Raw genomic sequence first — 22,628 nt, 5'->3', positions numbered from 1 at the left:
TGCGAGGGTTCCGTTCCAGGACCCCCCGCAACGAGCGGGTTTTCGCGAAGTAGCGCTGCGGAAGTAAAAACACCATCTGCGCATGTGCAGCGCTAGCGAGGAGCCGAAGATTGGGGGGCGGCGCGGCTCTTTTAAAACATCGCCGCCGACATGGGGGGCTCGCTAGCACCCCCCGAACCCCCAACCCGGGTTTGGGGGGGTGCTAGCAAGCCCCCCATGTCGGCGGCGATGTTTTAAAAGAGCCGCCCCGCCCCCAATCTTCGGCTCCTCAGCGGCGAGCGAGCGAGCGAAGCCAAGCCGGCAGCAATGTCGCCGCCGCTGCAGCCAACGCGCGCTACGCGCGCTACCAGCCAGGCTCAGTCACGGAAGGCAGTCCAGCTTGAGCTGCGTATGTTTTACTTGTTCAGCTCCCCTTCTTCCATTTCATTGTGCTCGTGGTCTTTTCAGGAGATGGGCCTGAAAGGGCCGTGATGAAAAGAATGGATACCAAAGCTAAGCTGCCTTTGCTTCAGCTTATGCACCACAAGGCGGTAAGCATTACTCAGTGTGATTCCACCCACATTGTGTCATTCATATAATTGCACCCTGGGCTGTTGAAGAGAGCTACAATTTAAGAAGGGGCACTGCAGTTTTAGAGCGAGGAAAACTGCAGTTGGTTTCAATTAACAGGGTTGAGCTTCTATTTTGCATAAAGCTGTGATCCTGTTGTTTATTTGGGAATCAAGTCCACAAGATGTGATGGGGCGTTCATCTGAGGGAACAGGCATTTAAGATCACTCTGCAAAATTAATTAAGATGCCTAAACCTCTCTTTTGGATTAGACAATGTTAAACACTTGCTAATCTAGCAGTGCTTTTCCTAATCTGGTGCCTTCTTAAATGTGTTCTTGGAATGATGGGAGATGAAGTCTTGCACTTGGGAAGTAGGCTGGTTGTCAAAGTAGTCTGGAGGTGGTGCTTGCCTGATCCTTGCCTGCCTTGATAATAATGCAGCACAGGATAAAATTAGTACATTTCACTTCTCAGATGAAACTTAATGTGGGGTCAGTGAACTGAGTAAGGTTTTACCGGATCAATGCATCGTATCAACAAGTTGATATTGTTATTACAGTATTTAGTTCAGTGTCAGCGCTGAAGTTGCCAGCCTGCTTCCAGATGTTGCCATTCCTTTGCTTTATTCAAAAAAATCTTAAGCGGTTGTCCGGATGTATTTGCCTTCCATTTATAATAATCCTTAGTGTTCCTGACTCTGTGCAGAATTGGAGCTTAGATAGGAACCCTTCCTCCATATGAAAACCTTCTGTGCTATGGAATGCACTTGTTTGTTTGATATAGAGTTTATACCAGTGATGGCGAACGTATGGCACGGGTGCCATAGGTGGCACGTGGAGCCATATCTGCTGGCATGCAAGCCGTTGCTCTAGCTCAACTCCAACATGCATGCCAGCTGATTTTTGGCTCGTACAGAAGCTCTGGGAGGGCGTTGTTGGCTTCAAGAGAGCCTCCGGGCGGGGGCATTTTTATCCTCCCCGGCTCCAGAGAAGCCTTTGGAGCCTGGGGAAGGCGAAACATGAGCCTACTGAGCCCACCAGAAGTTGGGAAACAGGCCATTTCCAGCCTCCAGAGAGCCTCTGTGGGGCGGAAGGGAGCTGTTTTCGCCCTCTGCAGGCATTGCATTATAGGTGTGGGTACTCGTGCATGCACGATATAGCGTCCATACGCTCTTTTGGCACCCAAGGAAAAAAAGGTTTGCCATCACTGGTTTATATGGTCATCTATCTTACAATATTGTAACTCCAGGCAGAAGTGCAACAACTGGTTCGCCCAGCATCAAAAAAGTGAGCATGCATGAACGCTCGCTTTGCTCATGCACATGCCTTCCGCACATATGCACAACTTCAAAAACTCTATAATATAGGATGGGATAGCGGGTCCTCTTGCTGGTTGCAACTACTGGTTCGCCTGAACCAGTCCAAACCGGCAGCAGCTCACCTCTGACTCCAGGTGATGAACAAGGATTCCAAGAAAAGAAACTAAGGGAAAAAAGAAAGAAAGTATAGTAGAAATAACATGTAAAGGTAAAGATTCCCCTGCACATGTGTGCTAGTTTTTCTGCCTCTAGGAGCGGTGCTCATTTCTGTTTCTAAGCTGAAGAGCCAGCACTGTCTGAAGAGGTCTCCATGGTCATGTGGCCGAAGGCACATGGAGTGCTGTTACCTTCCCACCAAAGTGATCCCTAATTTTTTTCCACTTGCATTTTTTATGTTCTTCCTAACTGCTTGGCCAGCAGAAGCTGGGGCAAGTAATGAGAGCTCATTCCATTACATGGAGCTAGGGATTTCAACCGCTGAACTGCCGACCTTCTGATTGGCAAGCTCAGCATCTGAGCCACTGAGCCACCGCATCCCTTAAATAACCCATAGCAAGAAAATAAACACAAATGCATGCCCAAGGTCTAAAAACATTCTATCTCTAATTGTAAGACAAATCAGCCAACAGAACTTCACAGCCCAAAAGTTTGGGGGGATCAACCAGGGCTTTAACGCCTTACAAAAGGCTAATGGGATCAGGGCCATCCGGATGTCTGGGGAAATGCTGACAGCTAGAGAAGGCATCATACCTAGGTCCCACTAGATGACACTCCTTAATAGATGAGACCTGGAGTATGCACCTTGTTGATCAGAGGTAGACAATCCCACAAGTCATAGCTACAAATGTAGATAACTTTGAAATGAATACCATGAGTCTGCATTGGTTGCCGATCAGTTTCCGGTTGCATTTCAAAGTGTTGGTTATGATCTATAAAGCCCTTCATGGCATCGGACCAGAATATCTCTGGGACCGCCTTCTGCCGCACGAATCCCAGCGACCGGTTAGGTCCCACAGAGTGGGTCTTCTCCGGGTCCCGTCAACTAAACAATGTCGTCTGGCGGGACCCAGAGGAAGAGCCATCTCTGTGGCAGCCCCGACCCTCTGGAATCAACTCCCCCCAGAGATTAGGACTGCCCCCACCATCCTTACCTTTTGAGAACTTCTCAAAACCCACCTCTGTCGTCAGGCATGGGGAAATTGATTCCCCTGGGCCGTTTCCGCTTTATGTATTATCTGTATGAGAAGTATGATTGTTTTTATATTAAGGGTTTTTAATTGTTTTACATATTGGATTCTTGTTGTGAGCCGCTCCGAGTCCTCGGAGAGGGGCGGCATACAAATCTAATGAATAATAATAATAATAATAATAATAATAATAATAATAATAATTGTTCTGGTTTTTGGTAGAACTTTAGTTATTACAAATAACTCTTACTAAATGTAGTATTTCATAAACTCCATCTTTATTTCTCTTCCCTTCTGTATTCAAAATACAGTTCATACTAGCACATTCCTTTTTATCCCGTTATCTTTCTTAATTGCATTCCTCATACATTCCTCCCAGCCTTCTCTGTTTAACAAGATTTATGTACTCACGGCATGATTCAAAAACAGCAGAAATGACTGTAAAATAACACAGCATTCATTTGCTTGCTTGGGAGCTGAATGGAAATACCTTTCATTTTAGTCCTACAACATTGAAACTTTACCCTTCTTCCCCACTGACCCCCTGACGTACCAAATACATCACTCCAGTATTTAACCCATTCCTTTCCTTAATATCTTCTTCCAAACACCTGTTCCTTACGTTTTTGGACCCTTCTGAATTTAGGATTGACCCAGCGAACGTCTGATTCTTCCTCGCTAGATTCTGGTCTCCCACCTGTTCTACTACCTGTAACCCCGGGCCCACCACTAATTCATAAACACTATCTGTATCAGAGACCTCAATTTCTTCATCATCGTCCAACTGACCAGGAGTATGTACAACAACAACAACAACAACAAGAAGTGTGAATTCTGCCCTGCCGTGCCTGTGGTGATTTTTAAACCCATTTTGTAGCAAATAAAAGTAGCCTTATTTCATTTTTAAACTACTAACTCAGCACTCTTAATTACAGTTGGTGCTGATTTTAATGTTCTGTGTTAATGGATGCTGGAATGCATGCTTTATTTTGGGTTATTAAATTCTTTTAAGAATATGTCTTAGATATCAGTTCTGTTTCATTGTACACCACAAACCAAATAATAAGTGATAACCAAAAAAATCACCTTGCCTCTAATTATAATGGCAGTGCTAAGGACTTTTAAATGTCAGAGTTTGTCTTGACTGTGTCCTGCTGCCAAATCATTTGAAAACAATTTTGGGAAGAATGCTTCTTTTAAAAAGAAAGCCCTGAGAGAACCATAAAAAATGTAAGTGAGCATCAGATTCCCTTTTAACCTATTCCAAAAGTTCCAAGTTCTTTCCTTTAAATATCACAGCTGTCACTCATCTCTGATGTGCAGCATAAGAGCTTATACCAAGGAAACCTTGTGATCAGGAAGAGCTGCTAGTGCTCTGGTTTTAGCAGTGTACGTCTTCTTTTAGATGCGCAGTCAAACTTTGCTTTGACAGACCAATTAAGGGAAAGGATGTCCCTTATTCACAAACATCTCTCAAATACAAAAGAGTGTCAATGCATGAATCATATCATTACTCAAAATGATGCAAGTGACATCATTTATGTCATTACCCATATTATGCAAAATTGTCGTGGAAATTGGGCCCACTGCGTGCACAGTCCATTGTATCAAAATCCACTGAACTGTAGTTTCACTAAAGGATTCCAGCGCCTCACTTAACCATAAAAGAAAATTCGAGTGCTTAATTATATCAACTTTATTGTTACGGAGTCACACTTATTTTGCTTCTTGTTGTAAATGCAAGAGAACGTTTTGAATAAGGGTATGGTGAGGAATATGGGAAGAAAAAAAGAACCCATGAAAGAGAGACTGAGAGTGCTGCGGCGTTTGAAAACTGAACTGCAGGCTTCCTAGTATATGACAAGAAAGAAGTCCCTTATTTTCCTTTTACGAATCCTAGCTACCACAACATGCTAGTCCTTGATTTACAACAGTTCATTTGGTGACCAAGGTTACAAAGGCATTGAAAAAAGTGAGGTATGACCATTTTTCACACTTACAACCATTGAAGCATCCCATGGTCACCTGCTCAGAATTCAGGCGCTTGGCGATTGACTCATATTTATGATGGTTGCCAGGTCTTGAGGTCACGTGTAGTGATAGGCGAACTGAACCCGCACAATTCGGGTCCGTACCGAATTTTGCGGTGTTTGGTATGCTAAGAACGCCAAGGTGATCACGAATTTTGCGGTGTTTGGTTGCTAAGAACGCCAAGGTGATCACTTCCTGGATTCCATGGAATCCAGGAAGTGATCACCTTGGCGTCTTTAGCAACCTTTCAGTGATGTCAAAGCTCCGCCCCCGGAATCTCTTCATGGGAGGGATTCCCCGTTCGGGTTCGAGTTCAGGTTCGGTTCGGGTTCGGTCAAATTTTGTGTAAAATTCGGCCGAACTTGCCGAACCCGAACACCGTTGGGTTTCGCCCATTACTAGTTACGTGATCACCTTTTACCACCTTCTGACAAACCAGATCAATGGGAAAGCCAGATTCAACTTAACAACAGTGTTACTAATTTAATAGCTGCAGTGATTCACTTAACAACTGTGACCAGAAAGTCAGTAAAATGGGGCAAAACTCAATGTCTCACTTAACAACAGAAATGTTGGGCTCAATTGTGTTCGTAAATCGAGGACTACCTATATTGCTTTAGTAGTCGATCATTTTCTTCTTTTACTATTAGATCATACATATGGAATGTGACAATACCATAAATTAATTACTGATATGTACAATAATTGAAAAGTAGAAGTGTTTGGATTGCATTTTAATGAAAATTCACTCAATTCACAGTTCTCAAATATCCAGAAACCCAGAAGCAAGGGGTGGGGGGAAACTTATCTGAAATTTGTAATTAAGTTTGTTTATTGTACTGTGGTAAAAAAAAATGGGTAAATTAGGAGGATGTATATACCAAAATGTGTTCAAGACCATCATTTATGAAAATTCTTATTAAGACACACAAAGATTGATAAAAAAATTAATGCTAATTTTTAAGAATAGTCAACTGACTCAGAAAACAGGGTGAAACTACTGTAAGTTTGGAAAAATAATAAAAATGACTCTAAAGTGTGCAATAGGGTTGATATTCCTGGAGGGGTCTGTAATATGGAAAATGATTTAGCTTTACTTGATAAATGGTCAAAGCAATGGAAACTGCAGTTTAATGTTTCCAAATGTAAAATAATGCACTTGGGGAAAAGGAATCCTCAATCTGAGTATTGCATTGGCAGTTCTGTGTTAGCAAAAACTTCAGAAGAGAAGGATTTAGGGGTAGTGATTTCTGACAGTCTCAAAATGGGTGAGCAGTGTGGTCGGGCAGTAGGAAAAGCAAGTAGGATGCTTGGCTGCATAGCTAGAGGTATAACAAGCAGGAAGAGGGAGATTGTGATCCCCTTATAAAGAGCGCTGGTGAGACCACATTTGGAATACTGTGTTCAGTTCTGGAGACCTCACCTACAAAAAGATATTGACAAAATTGAACGGGTCCAAAGACGGGCTACAAGAATGGTGGAAGGTCTTGAGCGTAAAACGTATCAGGAAAGACTTAATGAACTCAATATGTGTAGTCTGGAGGACAGAAGGAAAAGGGGGGACATGATCAAAACATTTAAATATGTTAAAGGGTTAAATAAGGTTCAGGAGGGAAGTGTTTTTAATAGGAAAGTGAACACAAGAACAAGGGGACACAATCTGAAGTTAGTTGGGGGAAAGATCAAAAGCAACGTGAGGAAATATTATTTCATTGAAAGAGTAGTAGATCCTTGGAACAAACTTCCAGCAGACGTGGTAGATAAATCCACAGTAACTGAATGTAAACATGCCTGGGATAAACATATATCCATCCTAAGATGTTTCTAAATTGAATTTCACAGTCACCCATCTCTAAATTTTTAGTAGGACAGCCTTCTTTATCTTTTTGACTAGATCCGTCCTCTGCAACTCTTTAGCATACTTGAAATGTAATAGGTTTTAGCAAAATTTCATTACTCTTATTTCTGTTTCTTTTGGCACTTCAATTCCTTTTATGCCAATTATATAAGCACTGTGTCAAAAAATAAAATTAATTACCTGTAATTCTTGTTCTCTGAAGACAGAAGCCTGAGCCTAAGAGTCAAGGTCTATTGTGCAAAGGTAGCGATGTGTTGTGACATTTAGCTTGTATGTTTCCAGAGGTTTCTTCTTTCTAATCATTTTGGTCAAATCCTACCCATTTTTCATATTTAATTTTTTAAAAGCATTGTTGCATTACAACTCATAATCATTGACGTAGCTGATATAAAAGCACTACTAATGTCCCATCTGATCCCACTTTATGTGACTAGCCACAGTAAAATGTTCATAGCAAAAACTCAACAAAAACAGCTTCTCCTTTTGGTTCTTGTTTTGAAGATGAGATGAAGACAGAGAAGAAGGAAGAAAATAAAATAACAACTGTTGGCACAAACAGAAATGTGTGACATAGTGGGAACAGCAGGTTAAAATATGATTCCTATCATCCATTCCAGGCAGATGGAGCCTATGGAAATAGCGCCTTTTAAAAAAATTCTTCAGGGAAATTAGTTAGAAGACTTCCTGACTAAATAATTGAGATGCTACTCAGCGGTTTAGCACACAAATACTCCCTAAAAGCAAATATTCCTATTTAAATCCAGCAACTTTGATTTCTATGCTAAGTTGTGTTCTTTAAAAATTCATTAAGTCCATACGGAATACAATAAAGTTCAGAGGTGATAGAACCTAAATTTCTAAACTTCTCTCTGTAACTCTGCTCCTGGTCAGTCTTGTCAGAATCTCTCTTCCAGATTTTTTTTCTGTTGATGATGGCACATGGCTTTTGTTTTCTCTTGTTTCACTTCTTATTTATTTAGAAAATTATATAGCTGCCTACTTGCTTACAGTGACTCTAAGCAACTTACAAACAATAAAAACATAGTTATAGAAACAAAAAACAAAAGCAAAAAATGATGACTTTCTACCACCCATCCCTAGCGAAAACACAGGATCAAATAAGCCATTTGATGGGCTCCATCCCACTCTGAGTTTCCCCAAGTCCATTGACAAACCAAGTCTTTAGGGCTTTACACAAGACTGTTAAAGTGGGGGCCAGTCTAATTTCTGAAGAGGTGATATTCCAAAGTGAGGGAGCCATCATGGAGAAGTCCCTGTTTCTGGATCCTGCCAGAGGCACCTCCTTAGGGGAAGGAACCTGTAATATTCCTTGCCTCCCTGCTCTAGTGGGTCAGGGGATGTGACCAGCAAGACATGGTCCCTTCTACTTACGCTATAGTGCAGCTTTTCTTGTTTCTCAATATTTTCTGTTTTTTAATTCTCACAGATAATGTTTTTGCCTTTTATTTTTGTTGCTAGCCTAAAGTGGGATAAAGAGTTGCTTAACAGCAAAATAGAAGGGAATGAAATTCAACAGTTCCTGGAATTTATACTAATAGGAATACAATACAAAGGCACGTACAGTACAAGACAAGCGTTCTGCTTTACTTTGTTGTTCTTCCCAATGCATCTAGATGAAAAAATGAATTAAATTAATTCTAGGAATTCAGTTTGACTCAACTCATAATGTCTATCAATTTTCCAAAGCAGAGAATAAGTTTGTGACCATATTGCATATCTAAAATTCTTTTCCATCCCAAGTCATTATTCATATTCTAACTAAAATTGTATTGTTCACTACAGTGATCCCTCGAGTATCGCGAGGGTTCCGTTCCAAGACCCCTCGCGATAATCGATTTTTCGCGATGTAGGGTTGCGGAAGTAAAAACACCATCTGCGCATGCGCACCCTTTTTTTCATGGCCGCACATGCGCAGATGGTGGAGTTTGCGTGGGCGGCGGGCGGCACCCAGGGAAGGTTCCTTCGGCCGCCCAGCAGCTGATCTGCTCCGCAGCGCGGCAGCAGCGAGGAGCCGAAGATGGGGTTTCCCCGTTGCCCAGGCAAAGGGGAAACCCCATCTTCGGCTCCTCGTTGCTGCCTCGCTGCGGAGCAGATCAGCTGCTGGGCGGCCGAAGGAACCTTCCCTGGGTCTTCCCGCCGCCCAGGCAAAGGGGAAACCCCAAGATCGCTTGCCACTTGCCGCTTGCCTGTCACCCGCCCGCCCGCCCGCTCGCTTGCCGCTTGCCGCTTGCCCGTTCACCCGCCCGCCCGGCTGCTCGCTTGCCGCTTGCCCATCACCCGCCCACCCAGCAGCTCGCTTGCCGCTTGCCCGTTCACCCGCCCGCCCGGCTGCTCGCTTGCCGCTCGAGAGCAAGAGGGGGAGAGATAGAGAAAGAGAGAGAAGGAAAGAAAGAGATGAGAGGGAGGAAGAGAGTGTGAGAGAGGAAGAAGCAAGATAGAGAAAGAGAGAGAGAAAGAAAGATGAGAAAGGAAAGGAGTGACGTCATCGGGTGGAAAAATCGCGATATAGCGTTTCGCGAAGCTTGAGATCGCGAAAATCGAGGGATCACTGTATAGTAACAGTTGAACAGAGTTTTTCCCCCTAAACAAAAGTAGAAATCTTTAAAAAGACATTTCTGTTGTGCAACAGATTTTGCTTCCTGTTATGTTAAATATGATTTGGTAGTACTCTACAGTGAATTCAAATAGCAACCAATGTAGTTAGTTCATTACTCTGATATTAAATCAGCCAACAGAAAACCGCTAGCTTGATCTTAAGAAAAATATCTGCTCCATGCGAAGATTCAACTTCCACTTAATACTGGCTGTAACTTAAATGTATCTATGGTCTCTATGGCATCTAAGATCTGGGCACTTTTTATTTGGTATATAAATTTTAAGCGTAAGTGACCATTGGAGAAATCTTGCTTTTTCTATTAAACCATCGGGTAAGAAATGGTTGTTGCTTTTAATGATTGGAAAAGTCATGGCTTTTTATATTAGTCATGCCTTTAATATTAAACCTTTTATATTAAATCATCAAAACCTTTTATATTAAACCATCAGATAAGAAATAGATGTTACTTTTAGAGATTGTATCCCTTTCACGTTTTGTATCCCGTTGTTAATTGTCCGTAGCATGAAATCTATTTTTAATTTCGTATTAGGCTGTCCCATAGTTGAGTGGTATGTGAATCCGTAAGACCAACACCTGGAAATGTCTTGCTCTCCGAAGAATGCAGATTTGACCAAAGAGATGTTCTGAACCATAGAAATCTCATCCTTAATCTGTTGGGAAGAGAATTGTGGGATAAAGAATCAAGAGCAAATAGAAAAATATTTTAAAACATTATAACTTATTTCGCTAAAGAAACACTTCTATTGCCAGAACAAGCACCACTGGTCTTTGAGAAAATACATTTTTCATTTATTGAAAAAATATTATAACAAGTTTAAATTTTATTTTAAAACATGGATTTAAGTAATAATTATCTTTAAAGTTTAAATTATATAGGAAGGAAATTACATTTCTTGAGGATATTTCAGCTCGACATTTCTAAAGCTAAAAGAAATATGTCAGAGGATGTAACTAATTTTCCCTTCCCCAATTGGACCAGGGCTTTCCAGCCAACGCCCAACAACAGAAACCTGAAACATGATAGACGTGTGAACAGATCTTGTGCTGTGAGATTCACATCCCATAAAATAAGCCAATATATTATCTTAATAAATGTATTTCTCTGGAAAGGTACACGGACAAAGCAATGCTGTGTACTTATCATGCTCGTTACACAATATGCAGCTGTCATTTTGAAAAGGATTACAACATGTGCGTCTTTATGAAATACATTATTTACTTCTTTGGCTTCTTTGAGCCAAAATATTTCGGTGTACCTTGAAATATTTATATGGTAATTAGTAGAGAGAAAAAGACAGGTTTTGCTCACAATGTTAAAAGAGGCACACGATTCATCCTTTTCAGTTCAGCTGGATATTCCTGCCTGTTAAAAATCCTGTTCATCACTAAGCAGCCTCGAAGTGAAGTTTCGGTCCTTGTCAGGATAAATGGATGGATAGATTAGATAGAGAGTTAGAGGGATAAAGAGATAAATAGATTAGATAGAGAGATAGAGGGATAAAGAGGTAGGTAGGTAGGTAGGTAGGTAGGTAGGTAGGTAGATAGATAGATAGATAGATAGATAGATAGATAGATAGATAGATAGATAGATAGATAGATAGATAGATAGATAGATAGATAGATAATACCTGTCCTGGATGATAAGAGAGGCAAGTATTGTATTATCTAAAGTACAGTATGTTTTATCTGCAATGAGATTCATTCATTTGTCACAGTTGGATGTATTTGCCAACATGCATTAGCAAAAAGGGGAAAAAATAGAATTAGCACTTGTTGCTTTTCTTAGGAAGAGCTGCTATATTGATACTTTTTTAGTCTCTCGTGAACCTTTCGGGTTGCAGTCTAATTATCGTTGATCTTCACTAATGACTCTTTCAGGGATTATCTCTTACAATGTCAGCCATCTGCTATGGTTTAGAGTAATGAACTAACTGGGTACAATTAAGGCTTACTCTTAAATTTAAAAACAAAATTCTTAGGTCTCTCAAAACACAATAGAAGATGCTACAGACAAAGATTAGGTGGCATAACCATATTTTAGTTCCATTGGTCAACATTTAATAAGCCATAAAGTTTGGCTGGGGATGACAATATTTTGTGATTGTAATAAATTGGTGATTGTAAGGAAATCAATTCTATTACATATGGAAAAATAAATTTCAGTCAACTGCACTTTATCTTGAAATATTGATACTATATGTCTTTCAATTCCTGCTTCTGAGAAAGTTTGTTGTATTCCATATTGCAAATAATCTTGGGTGCCAATCTTAAGAATGATCTTATTGTTTAATTGGGAAAAGATAACACTGATACCTGAGAGCACAACATGCAGACAGACAGACAGACAGATACGGCAGATAGAGAGAGAGAGAGAGAAAGAGAGAGAGAGAGACAGACAGACAGAGAGACAGACAGACAGACATTGTTGTGAGTTTTTTCCCCATGTAATATTTTGAGTGTCTTTGCGACTTTTTGACAAAATCACCTTTGCCATCTTCAGGCTGAAATTATTAGCTTCTGCTGTTCTGAGTATGGTTAATCATATATATGGCAAATAGAATAGCGATAAAATATTAATTTCAATATCTTGTTACCTGAAATAAAGCATGCAGGAGTCATGTGCACATCCCTTGGGCTACACGCTTTTTCTAGTTAATTAACATAAAATCGTGTTAATATTAATTTTTGTAATAAATAATGTTAATTATATTGAGCTCTAATCAGCTGAAGTTAGTAATGTCTAGAGCTGCCATTCTGCACTAATTTAACTGGGAGTACAGTGGGGCTTACATCTAAGTAGATTGTGTATTTTTAATCCCACTGAAACCAGTAGGAGACACCATTAATTAATGATGCAATCCTATAAAAGGTCCACCCAGAATTAAGTATCATTGAAGTCAGTGTGGATTATTTAGAGAGAAGTCATAGAATTGTATCTTTGAGTTTTATTACTTTCATGCATAACTTGAAAATAATTGTAGTTACTGAAATGTTTGAGGCTTTTTTGTTTGTTTTGAATGTACTTGTCTACCACTGGTAATATTTGTATGCTTTTATTTAGCTTTGGCCATCGGATGTTCTATTAAACTAAATTCTGTAAATAAATTGTGTAAACTTATACCTGATATTTTAAATTAGAAATTCTCTACACCAAGGGTGTCAAACTTGCATCGTCACATTGTCATCACGTGACATATCATGACTTTCCCCCCTTTGCCAAACCGGGGGTGGGGGTAGCCAGTGTGTGATGCATCCAGCCCACGGGCCGCCAGTTTGACACCCCTGCTTTAAATAACACAAACAAAATAGAACAGTTTCTAAAATGTTATTTTTTTAAAAAGCACATTAAAATATTCAACAAAAACCTAGGCCCATATAGATCAATCAAAGTATCAGGACATTAATTTCAGCAAATGTCATCTTTAGAAAAATCTAATCCAAAATATTCACCATTGACAAGACCATAAATATATGCTTCCCCATTGTAATTTTCACAATTGTGAAGAAATAATTTGAAACCTTACAATTTGAAGTACACAAAATAATCCTCAGAAATGCCATTTTCCTATCGAATCATGAGCCTTGGTAGGATATGCAATATTCACAAGATATTAGAACCAGAATATATCAGGATCAGTGAGGAGCTCTGCATCTTGAAATAGTTATTGATTCTCCAGTATTATTTCCACAAGTAGAAAAAAAGTTAAAGCCAAGACAAAAACTGAGCTATAACTGATGTGTTATAGAATGTGGGAAAGCATAGGGGTGTACTGTTATTTGTGATCGCAATAAAGAATTTTAATTGTAACTTTTGGCTGTTTTCTAGCAGTTCTGGTGCCATAACTGAAGACAAAAGAATTGAAGGGCAAAAGTTCTGGTGCCATAACCAGACATTTTGGTCCCATAACTGAGGACAGAACATCAATCTGAGGACGGAACAATTTTATTTGTAATTCTGTAAATAATGTGGTTCAAAACGTTATGTCCTGGAAGTTCTGTCAACCCAATTGAGGTTGGCTGCAGTTGAGACAAAGCAAAAGATTTGCTTGTTCTGCATTCAGATGAAACAAACATGAAAAATGTTTCAGATGTTATGGCCATAGGCACATAGAAAACAAGCTTCTTTGCTGAAAAAATCTGGAGGACTGGCCAAAAGTTGCAGATAAAATTCTTTATTGCCATCACAAATGCTTGTCTAAGAACCTTAGCTCTTAGCTTGCCTTGAGCTTAAAGCACCCATTTGCCCTGGAGGTATAAAGCATTCTTATTGAGCAGGCTGTAAGGAGGAAGAAGCGGCTCTGTCTTTTTAATTTCTCAGACATCTTTCCATCATTTCCCCCCTCTAAAGTGGAAGGAAGGACAGACAAATGCTCGTTTCTGGTTTTTATCCTCTTGATTATAGAAATTTCACAGTGCTGTGAAGATAACACTCATTGCGTAGACATCCTAAATCTCAAAGGCGTAATCAGGAAGAAAGAACATACACAGAATGCATACACAGTTCAGATTATCATTAACACCAAGCAGATTTAGTCTAGTTTTTATGGTACTAGGCTAGAAAGTAGGAGACCGTGAATTCTAGTCCCACCTTGGCCATAAAAAAAATGGCTGGGTGACCTTGGGCCAGTCATTTTCTCTGAGTCCAACTCACCTCACAAGTGTAGGTGTGAAGATAATAAGGGGAGGGAGATATATTGGATAGGTTTGCTGGCTTGAGCTACAGTACAGTGAGACCTCGTCTTACAAACCCCTCGTCATACAAACTTTTCGAGATACAAACCCAGGGTTTAAGATTTTTTTGCCTCTTCTTCCAAACTATTTTCATCTTACAAACCCAAGCCGCTGCCACTGGGATGCCCCGCCTCCGGACTTCCGTTGCTAGCGAAGCACCCATTTTTGCGCTGCTGGGATTCCCCTGAGGCTCCCCACCATGGGAAACACCACCTCCGGACTTCCGTGTTTTTGCGATGCTGCAGGGGAATTCCAGCAGCGCAAAAATGGGCGCTTCGCTGGCAACGGAAGTCTGAAGGTGGGGTTTCCCATGGAGGGGAGCCTCAGGGGAATCCCAGCAGCACAAAAATGGGCACTTCAGCTGGCAAAAGGGGTGAGTTTTGGGCTTGCACGCATTAATTGCTTTTCCATTGATTCCTATGGAAACATTGTTTCGTCTTACAAACTTTTCACCTTACAAACCTCGTCCCAGAACAAATTAAGTTCGTAAGACAAGGTATCACTGTATTTGTAAAAATTATAAAAATGGGATTCAAATAAATAAATAAATATCTTTTCCTGGTTGAGTCAAATAGATTGTCAGGCAGACATTCTTGCTGAAAACTCACATTCAAATTGTAGAATTCATTAGTGGAGCCCAACCTCTGCAGTTTACTCAAAAGTTTACCAGGAAAAGAACAAAGGAGTCGTCTGCACTGTATATGTGAAGAAGAAGAATGATTCAAGTGCAGAAACTGCTTTGCCCATGACTGTTCATTCTTTACACATCTACCTAACATAGCAAAATAAAAAAAACATTTTGGATAACAGTGTACATTTGCAAGATAATTTTATTACTCTCCTTCTCCCTCTGCCTCTCCCTCATCTATTTATTTATCACTGTCAGTCTGTCTGTCTCATTTGGAGAACAATATCTATCTATCTATCTATCTATCTATCTATCTATCTATCTATCTATCTATCTATCTATCTATCTATCTATCTATCTATCTATCTATCTATCTATCCCAAGCTTTTCTTTTAAGTTTGGTATTATAGAAATATTTGGCAAAAAGAACCCAGTTTCAGCAAGCAAAATTCAGGCATTCAGTGGTACCTCAAGATACGAACCCCTCGTCTTACGAACAACTCGTGATACGAACCCGGTGTTCAGAAAAATTTTGCCTCTTCTTACGAACTTTTTTCGAGTTACGAACCGGCGTTCGGGAGACAGTTGGGAAGCTGCGCGGCTGTTTTAAAAGGTGACAGCCGGGTGGCGGGGCTTCCCAGCAGCCTCCCGAACGGCGGTTCGTAACTCGAAAAAAGTTCGTAAGAAGAGGCAAAATTTTTCTGAACCCCGGGTTCGGTTCGGGAGGTTGCTGGGAAGCCCCCCAGCCCGGCTGTGATCTTTTAAAACAGCCGCACTGCTTCTCAGCTGTCTCCGAACGCGGAAGTTCGGGTTTGGCGTTCGGCTTCGGGAGACAGCTGGGAAGCCGCGCGGCTGTTTTAAAAGATCACAGCCGGGCTGGGGGGCTTCCCAGCACCCCCCCAAACCCTGAACTTTTGCCGAACTTCCGGGTTCGGGGTTTGGGGGGGTGCTGGGAAGCCCCCCAGCCCGGCTGTGATCTTTTAAAACAGCCGCACGGCTTCCCAGCTGTCTCCCGAAGTCGAACGCCAAACCCGAACTTCCGCGTTCGGCGTTCGGAGACAGCTGGGAAGCCGTGCGGCTGTTTTAAAAGGTGACCGCCGGGCTGGGGGGCTTCCCAGCACCCCCCCGAACCCTGAACTTTGGCCGAACTTTCGGGGTTGGGGGTGGTGCTGGGAAGCCTCCCAGCCCGGCTGTGACCTTTTAAAACAGCCGCATGGCTTCCCAGCTGTCTCCCGAAGCTGAACGCCAAACCCGAACTTCCGCGTTCGGCGTTCGGAGACAGCTGGGAAGCCGCGCGGCTGTTTTAAAAGGTGACCGCCGGGCTGGGGGGCTTCCCAGCACCCCCCCGAACCCCGAACTTTTGCCAAACTTCTGGGTTGGGGGGGTGCTGGGAAGCCCCCCAGCCCGGCTGTCACCTTTTAAAACAGCCGCGCGGCTTCCCAGCAGCCTCCGAACGCCGAACCCGAACTTCCGCGTTCGGCATTCGGAGGCTGCTGGGAAGCCGCGCGGCTGTTTTAAAAGGTGACAGCCGGGCTGGGGGGCTTCCCAGCAACCTCCTGAACCCCGAACCCGGAAGTTCGGCAAAAGTTCGGCGTTCGGAGGCTGCTGGGAAGCCCCGCCGCCCGGCTGTCACCTTTTAAAACAGCCGCCCGGCTTCCCAGCTGTCTCCGAACGCCGAACGCGGAAGTTCGGGTTTGGCGTTCGGCGTTCGGGAGGTCGCTGAGAAGCCCCCAGGCTGTTTTAAAAGGTGAAAGCCGGGCGGCAGCGGTTTTTTTGCGGGTTTTTTTGTTGTTGCACGGATTAATTGACTTTACATTGTTTCCTATGGGAAACAATGTTTCGTCTTACGAACCTTTCGTCTTACGAACCTCCCCCTGGAATCAATTAGGTCCGTAAGACGAGGTATGACTGTATTAAATTCAGCAAGCAAAATTCAGGGATTATAATATAAAATCCAACAATAAGATTCCCCAGTGTAAACCCCCCCCCCCCCCCAGGAACCCTTTGGATTCTGTTATCTTTTAAATTCATTAGTTGCCTTTGGAGGGAGAGGCAAATGTAGAATATCTTGGTGAAATACTTGATAACCCCTTATACCATCCATCTTAATGGATGTATAAGAGCCGGGGTGGTGCAGTAGTTAGAGTGCAGCACTGCAGCGCTGAGTACAGCTAACTATTAGCTGTAGTTCAGCAGTTCAGATCTCACCAGCAGCTCAAAGTTGACTCAGTCTTCCATTCTTTCAAGGTGGGTAAAATGAGGACCCAGATTGTTGGCGGCAATATGCTGATTCTATAAACTGCTTAGAGAGGGCTGTAGAAGCACTATGAAGTGGCATATAAATCTAAATGCTAATGCTAAATGTGTGGATTTTTTTAAACATGTCTTTTTTCATTTTAGATATGGAGTCTGGAGAGCGGTTAACGTCAACAGCAGCCTCTTCCACTGCAGCTTCATCTCCTGCCTTGTCCTCAGCATCCATCGTTTCAGCAATTTCCAAAGGTGGCCTTTCCACTGGAGCCACGTCACTTAGCTCCACAATCAACGCCTGCGGTGAATATGTCATATTTGTGATATTGTGCCATGTGGATGGCTTGTACCAAGGCATCCAGATGAATTTATGTCACCGTGAAACCTTGTTGCGCAATGCATTGTTAATTATAAAATCTGTAAATTGATGCAAAATGATGACATGTGCGCATTATGTCATCACACAAATGACAAAGATATGGGGGATGCTTAAAGATGGCAGCTGTAATTATCTGAACAAAGACTCATCCCTTGCATGCAGGTTAGGGCCATCGCTAACTTTTTTGGCCCTTCCCTCTAAAGCAAACCCCTGTAATACTATGAAACAGAATAAATCACTAACCGATATGATGGATTGCATGTGCCATATTTAGTGTTTAAGGTCCACTAAGTCAAGGTTTCACTGTGTTTTAAGATTTTTATAGATTTGAAATTTGAATGCAATAAAAAAGAAAAATAGTAAAGTTGTATGTAAGAGAAGTGACATTTTTGGCATTCAGTGTAACGATCCCTAAAACTGATGCCTTGCTAGGAAGGAACCGTTAAAGCAATTGTATAATTGTAGGTAAGAATGGTTTCCATCCTAGAGATTTGGAACTGTAGCTCGTAGAACTTTCCCACACTGACAACATTGGGCAAGAATTTTGCAAATGAAATTCTGAGAAATATAACCTGAAGATAACTGAGAACAACCAGGTTGAGGAAGTTGCACATCACACATGATTTGTAGATTGCTTCGATTTTGTTTTATCCAAATAGGAACTGATGCCATAAGCTTCCTAAGGGTGTGAAAGTAACTAATAAATTATTGAAGAAACAACTAGAAGCTTAAGATAATTGCAATAGTTATCTAAATCTGCTTTCACAGCCATGGATCATAGCATTTTGTTGTTGATTATATCCTACTGAGTAAAGTTGTCCTGGCACTGATGAATTCTTCTTTCTGTCCAGTTTTGTGTGTTTTTCATGGCTATGCATCAAAAATGTTTCTGCAGAAATTATTTGGATAAGGCAAAAACCCACCTAATCAGCAATGTGAAATGCTGTATAGTACTTTTAATTAAGCATTTGGGAGCAGAAAATGTTTTTTTTTTTTAATTATTCCCAAATGCCTCATAAATATGAAAGTACCATATTTTTTGGAGCATAAGACACACTCGCTTCCCCCACTAAAAGAGGTTGAAAATTTGGGTGTGTCTTACTCTCCGTGTTAGATCTGAATAACTAGAAGACACGTGGTTGCCGAATTCGTCTTTATTAGGAATCGGCCCATGTAACAAAGTAAGAAGCAAAGTACTGTATCTATATTGAAGTTTGCGATAAAAGCAAAGTGTGCGGCACTGGTATCCGAATTTAAAGGGTTTCTTTTCTGTAGGCGTGGCTTTGACAGCTGTTTGGATTTCCCCGCCCGTGGCTTGGCCAATCCACGGGCGGCTATGCAGATGAGCGGGTTTAAACAGATATTTACATAACTTATTTACATAGTCTTATTTACATGGATACATAACACTCCGAGGGTAGTTCTTTCAAATCTTTTTTCAGCCCTAATGAGGCGCTAGCGAGTGAAGCGGTCCTCCGTGCTTTGCCTGCTTTTCTCTTTGCTACTCCCCCCGACAATCAGTTGTGCTTCAGAAGCTGTTTTTCAGCCCTAATGAGGCGCTAGTGAGTGATGCTTCACCTGCTTTTCTCATTGTTTCTCTCTCTGATGATCAGCTGTGCTTTAGAAGCTGGTTTTAAACCCCAACCAGGGGATAAAAAGCATGTGTGCTGTCAGAACCAGCAAACTGATGCACTGAAGCTAACCAGACTAGCTAGATGAATACCTGGTAGGCAGAATCCCCCCCCCATTTTCCTCCCCCAAAATTAAGGTGCGTCTTATACTGCAGTGCGTCTTATACTTCAAAACACATACAGTGTATATGTGTGTGTGTATACGTCCCTATGCAGTCAGAAGCAAACAGTCTGGTACCAGATCTGTCCAATATCAGAACAAGAGACAGTGTGCTTCTAGCTTTTACATTGTATGGGAAGGAAAAAAGAGGGACATATATTAGAAGTTACATTATAAATAGGGCTTCATTAGTGCACTAAATCTACTTATTAGTACTTTGGTGGCTTTGCAAGTCTATCCTTGCAAATAGTTTTTTACTAAGTCAGTTGCAACAAGTATTACTAATGTGTCCTCTTGATGATTTACATTATTTGCATAATGAAATCATTATGCAATGTAATAAAATTGCAGTTAAATTAATGTAAATTTAACTGGATTGTTTAAAACTATTTTGGATTTGCCAGACTTCCCTCCAGGCAATCTAGACTGGAAACACTTATTCCAAGGAATGAAAATTTTAACCTCTGATTAATAGTGTTTATTTGCAGGAAGGTTAAGGATTCTAGCAAATTTCCTGCTATCAAATGAATCATGTATGTATAGGCAATTAAGTTGACAATTTCCGTATCTATTTCCTCCTGCTTTTTTGACATAGAGGGCTAGAAGCTTGTCTAGCTTCTCTATGCCTTTTCCTTGTTTCATAAAGTTCATTCCAATCAAACTGTTAAGGAACTCTCATAGGATTCAACAACTTGTTATTTTGTTTCAAGGAGGATGTCCTAATGGAAATATGGTCAAATAAATGGGGATATATTGAGGTTTCAATACATATGGAATCTTATTTATATTATACATTAATTATATTCGTATTTTAACTCTTGGTCTGTTTAGTTCATGACTGTTTACATTGATTGGCAGCAGTTTGCTAGGATTGAATCTGTAGCCTTTTAAATTAAAGCAAGTGCTCTACTTTTGAACTAGCAATATTACTAATTACATGATGCCAACAGATTTTAGCTGTTGGTAGAGGTTGTGGAGAGATCTGTGACAAAAAAGCTGCCACCATCCTGAGCAAGAAGATGGTTTTTATTACTTTGCAGAATGATGGGTAGCCTATAAATTTAATAGATAAATATATACTTCATTTTTCTCATTGCCTCCAAGAGGGGGAAATTTATTGTGTAATCCGGTGCAGGTTCTGTAGGCAGGTTGAGTGAATTAGTAATGCATAAGGTCCTTATTTTTAAATACTAATCTGTGGAGCCTAAACATTGAAGGCTTTTTATTCTTTTTAGCTCTCCCCCCTTTTGATTTTGTCAGCAGCAGTTTGAGATTTCAGGTAGGAGTTATTACATTTCCCCTAACATGATTGTCCAAACTGCAAGATAGATAGATAGATAGATAGATAGATAGATAGATAGATAGATAGATAGATAGATAGATAGATAGATAGATAGATAGATAGAATAATAAAATAAATAATAAAATAAAATAAAATAAATAATAAAATAAAATAAATAAATCCATAAATTGGTTTCATACAGAGTCCAGTTTGGAGTAAATTTCCTATGATTTACAATGCAAACTTCCAACAATATCAAACAAAAAAAGTTCTAAATCGCAATCTAAATTAAAATTGATTTTCTCTGACCTTATCTGAGATTAATAATTTCAGATCTAAATGCTTTACATTTTGTGAAATATATTCAGCATTTATAGAAATTGTCTAAAATCAATGTATTGGTAATTGTGGATTTTCAGTGAATCACAGATGTTGTTAACCTATTTTGTTTCATATATCCTTTCATTAATTAAATAAAAGTTGTAAAATAATCAATTTGGTCCATTGAAAATATCCAGAGCAGCAGGAGGAGAGACATTTGAGTTCCACTATGATAGAACATTAATTCCTACTGAAGATTTGTTTCTGCATTAACATAGTTATTTTGGTATGTATAGTTTAGATCATAACTATTTGAGTCAGGACATTAAAAACAGAACAAAACAAAGGTCCTTCCATACATAACCAACTACACCCCACCCCCCAAGCTCTGAGAACTTTTGTGAACTGCCACCTAAGGATGCTTAGAACTATTAAAAGGAGATTTACAGTATTGAAAATTATTCAGGCAATGCTAAATAATTTATTTCCTTCTTTAAAGATAACACGAGTGACATTATTATTATTATTATTATTATTATTATTATTATTTCAGTACAACACAGCAAACGAGATCACTATGCTGGATTTCGTATTTCATCACCAGTCGGGCGCTTCCCAAGCACCTAGGACTGCGTGATGTAGCGGCGAATTATGTTTGCCAATCCCAGTAAAGCGGCCTTTTGCAATTGACAGATGGAGATTTTGTCAATTCCAATGGTTTTCAAATGTCTGCTGAGATCCTTTGGTACTGCGCCCAGCGTGCCAAGTACCACTGGGACGACTTTCACTGGCTTATGCCAGAGTCGTTGCAGCTCGATTTTTAGATCTTCGTATTTCACTAATTTCTCTAGCTGCTTCTCCTCAATTCTGCTGTCTCCTGGGATTGCGATGTCGATGATCCATACTTTCTGTTTCTCCATGATCACAATGTCTGGTGTGTTATGCTTCAGAATTCGGTCAGTCGGAAGTCGGAAGTCCCACAGTAGTTTTGCTTGCTCATTTTCGATCACTTTTTCGGGCTTATGATCCCACCAGTTCTTTATTAATTAGATTTGTATGCCGCCCTTCTCTGAAGACTGCATAGTCTGGATTCCTCTTCAAATCCAAACTGTTGAACAGCCCTATTGCTAATTGTTGCTGTATTATCCTTGATCCTGTGCTTTTTCTCTAGCTCAGGGGTGTCAAACGCATGGCATCACTTGTGACGTTTTTTTCCCATTCGCGGACCTGGGGTGGGTGTGGCTTGCTGATGAGGCATCTGGCCCATGGGCTACCAGTTTGACACACCTGTGAATCTAGCCAATATGTAAGGAAGAATAAAAAGACAATCAGATGGCACTTTATCCCCATTCTTCCTGTAACATGGTTGGGTTTTTTCATGTGAAAAAAACTAAAATTTTCAGTGATCCAAAAAGCAGACCCTGCACTTACGGGAATATGCTAGGAAGAGGAAGAAGGAAGAAGCCACTGTACATGAGATCTTCACATGGTCAGAAACTATGGAAAAGGGTTGTAAGGTGCCACAACACCTTGGAATCAGGAAAGAACACTGAGACAGGAAGTGGAAATCCTTACCAATGAGAAACTGCACAAAACTATTTGTCACATTTCTTTGGGGATTCCCTGAGAGCAACCATTGAGGATGATTTAATCAGCTGAACTT

The 22,628-nt window shown here is 40.8% G+C and overlaps 1 protein-coding gene across 25 annotated transcripts in view; it reads left to right on the top strand.

Moving 5' to 3' along the window:
- Positions 1–22,628, top strand: part of BAZ2B (bromodomain adjacent to zinc finger domain 2B) — a 318,653-nt gene that overhangs the window by 162,729 nt on the left and 133,296 nt on the right. For 24 of the 25 annotated variants that reach the window (XM_070731603.1, XM_070731601.1, XM_070731595.1 and 21 more), the window contains one exon: positions 17,343–17,495. In XM_070731603.1, the coding sequence (XP_070587704.1) occupies positions 17,345–17,495 (151 nt within the window). In that variant the 5' untranslated portion in view covers positions 17,343–17,344. Of the gene's footprint in view, positions 1–512; positions 531–17,342; positions 17,496–22,628 lie in introns of those variants that run through there. The other variant, XM_070731587.1, reaches the window with a different exon arrangement.

Source organism: Erythrolamprus reginae, chromosome 1 (assembly GCF_031021105.1).
Source record: "Erythrolamprus reginae isolate rEryReg1 chromosome 1, rEryReg1.hap1, whole genome shotgun sequence".
Classification (NCBI taxonomy): Eukaryota; Metazoa; Chordata; class Lepidosauria; order Squamata; family Dipsadidae; genus Erythrolamprus; species Erythrolamprus reginae.
This window is presented reverse-complemented; position numbering and strand designations above follow the sequence as displayed.